Source organism: Corvus brachyrhynchos, unplaced genomic scaffold (genome assembly GCF_000691975.1).
Source record: "Corvus brachyrhynchos isolate BGI_N302 unplaced genomic scaffold, ASM69197v1 scaffold1005, whole genome shotgun sequence".
Taxonomy (NCBI): Eukaryota; Metazoa; Chordata; class Aves; order Passeriformes; family Corvidae; genus Corvus; species Corvus brachyrhynchos.
In genome coordinates this window covers 261,470-262,618 of record NW_008238124.1, presented here as the reverse complement: position 1 = coordinate 262,618, position 1,149 = coordinate 261,470, and the positions used below count along the sequence as shown (strand labels likewise).

General features: G+C 60.1%; 1 protein-coding gene across 1 annotated transcript in view; it reads right to left on the bottom strand.

Moving 5' to 3' along the window:
- MAMDC4 (MAM domain containing 4) overlaps nt 1–1,149 on the bottom strand; it is a 13,065-nt gene continuing 11,916 nt past the window's right edge. Inside the window, exons 25-28 of the mRNA XM_017733417.1 lie at nt 1,109–1,147; nt 919–1,033; nt 621–796; nt 1–62 (exon numbers count right to left, since the gene is read on the bottom strand). Coding sequence (XP_017588906.1) covers nt 21–62; nt 621–796; nt 919–1,033; nt 1,109–1,147 — 372 coding nt within the window. The 3' untranslated portion in view covers nt 1–20. The remainder of the gene's footprint in view (nt 63–620; nt 797–918; nt 1,034–1,108; nt 1,148–1,149) is intronic.

Genomic DNA, 1,149 nt, shown 5'->3' with positions numbered 1-1,149 from the left:
CCTGCTGCTGGCTGCTGATTTCAAGCCTCCTCCTCCTCCCTTGGAGATATAATGACCTTGTCCTGCAAAGAAAGGTGAGTGGGAATTGATGATGAACATGGGCTGTCTGCTGTGAAACACCAGGATTTCTTCCAGGCTGCAGTGAGGACGATCTGTGTGTCAGCCCCCTGTGACCCTGGCAGAGGCACCAAACCCCCCGGGCGCCCACGGGGCTCCAGGTTTGTTATTGGAGTCCATGCTGGGGCTGGTGGCTCTGCTGCAGATGGCACCACATCTATCCAAGGGACCTGCAGCTTAAGCCACCTCGCACAAATTTGAGTGCTGGCTGAGTGAGGATGAGCCAGGTTTGTCAGATCCCCTTCCCACAAGGCTCGGGGGTGGGAGCACACTCAGCTCTTTCTGGAGCAGCTGCCTGTGGCAGCAGCATTTTTAGGCCAGTCCTACAGCTCCAGGTCACTTGTTTGTCAATAAGCAGATAAGAGGCAGAGCCCTTTGCACCTCCCTGTCACGTTGGCGGAACGCGGGGTCAGGGAGAACCCGCTGGCATTTGCTGAGCTTTTAGGAAAACGCTGTTTTGGCACAGCTGGGGTAATCAGCAAAGTCCTTCACCCTGTCCTTACATCTCGGAAGGTGATGTTGTCAAAGCCCTGGGGACTGTTACTCTCTGCCGGTGTCCTGCTCGCCAGCCCTCGTGGCTTCAGCCAGTACCAGCCCCCAGCAGCCACCAGCGCCACGATGATGAGGGCCAGGAGCAGGCTGAGCACCACCTCTGCCACGAAGCTGCCAGAGGGTTTCTCTGCAGGGAGAGGAAATGCCGTCAGGCTTGACTCACTGCCCAGAGAGCTGCCTCCAGCCTCAGCCCAGCACCCTGGGCAGCTCTGGGTTGACCTTTCACAGCCGGAACTGGCCCCCACGCACCTTCCACTGGACTCTCCGGGCTGGAATGGCAGCCCCCCCTGGCGCTGTACACGATGTCATCCAGTGCCACTGTCCCCTCCACTGGCCACCTCCGTGTGGTGATCTCAAAGCTGATCTGCGGGGGAAGGTGGGGTCTGGGGGGCTGATGCACGCCCGCAGTCACCCTGCACCCCAGGGTGGCCCCACTTACCTGGAACTCACCGGGGCTCTGCACCGGCACCACGGCGCCCT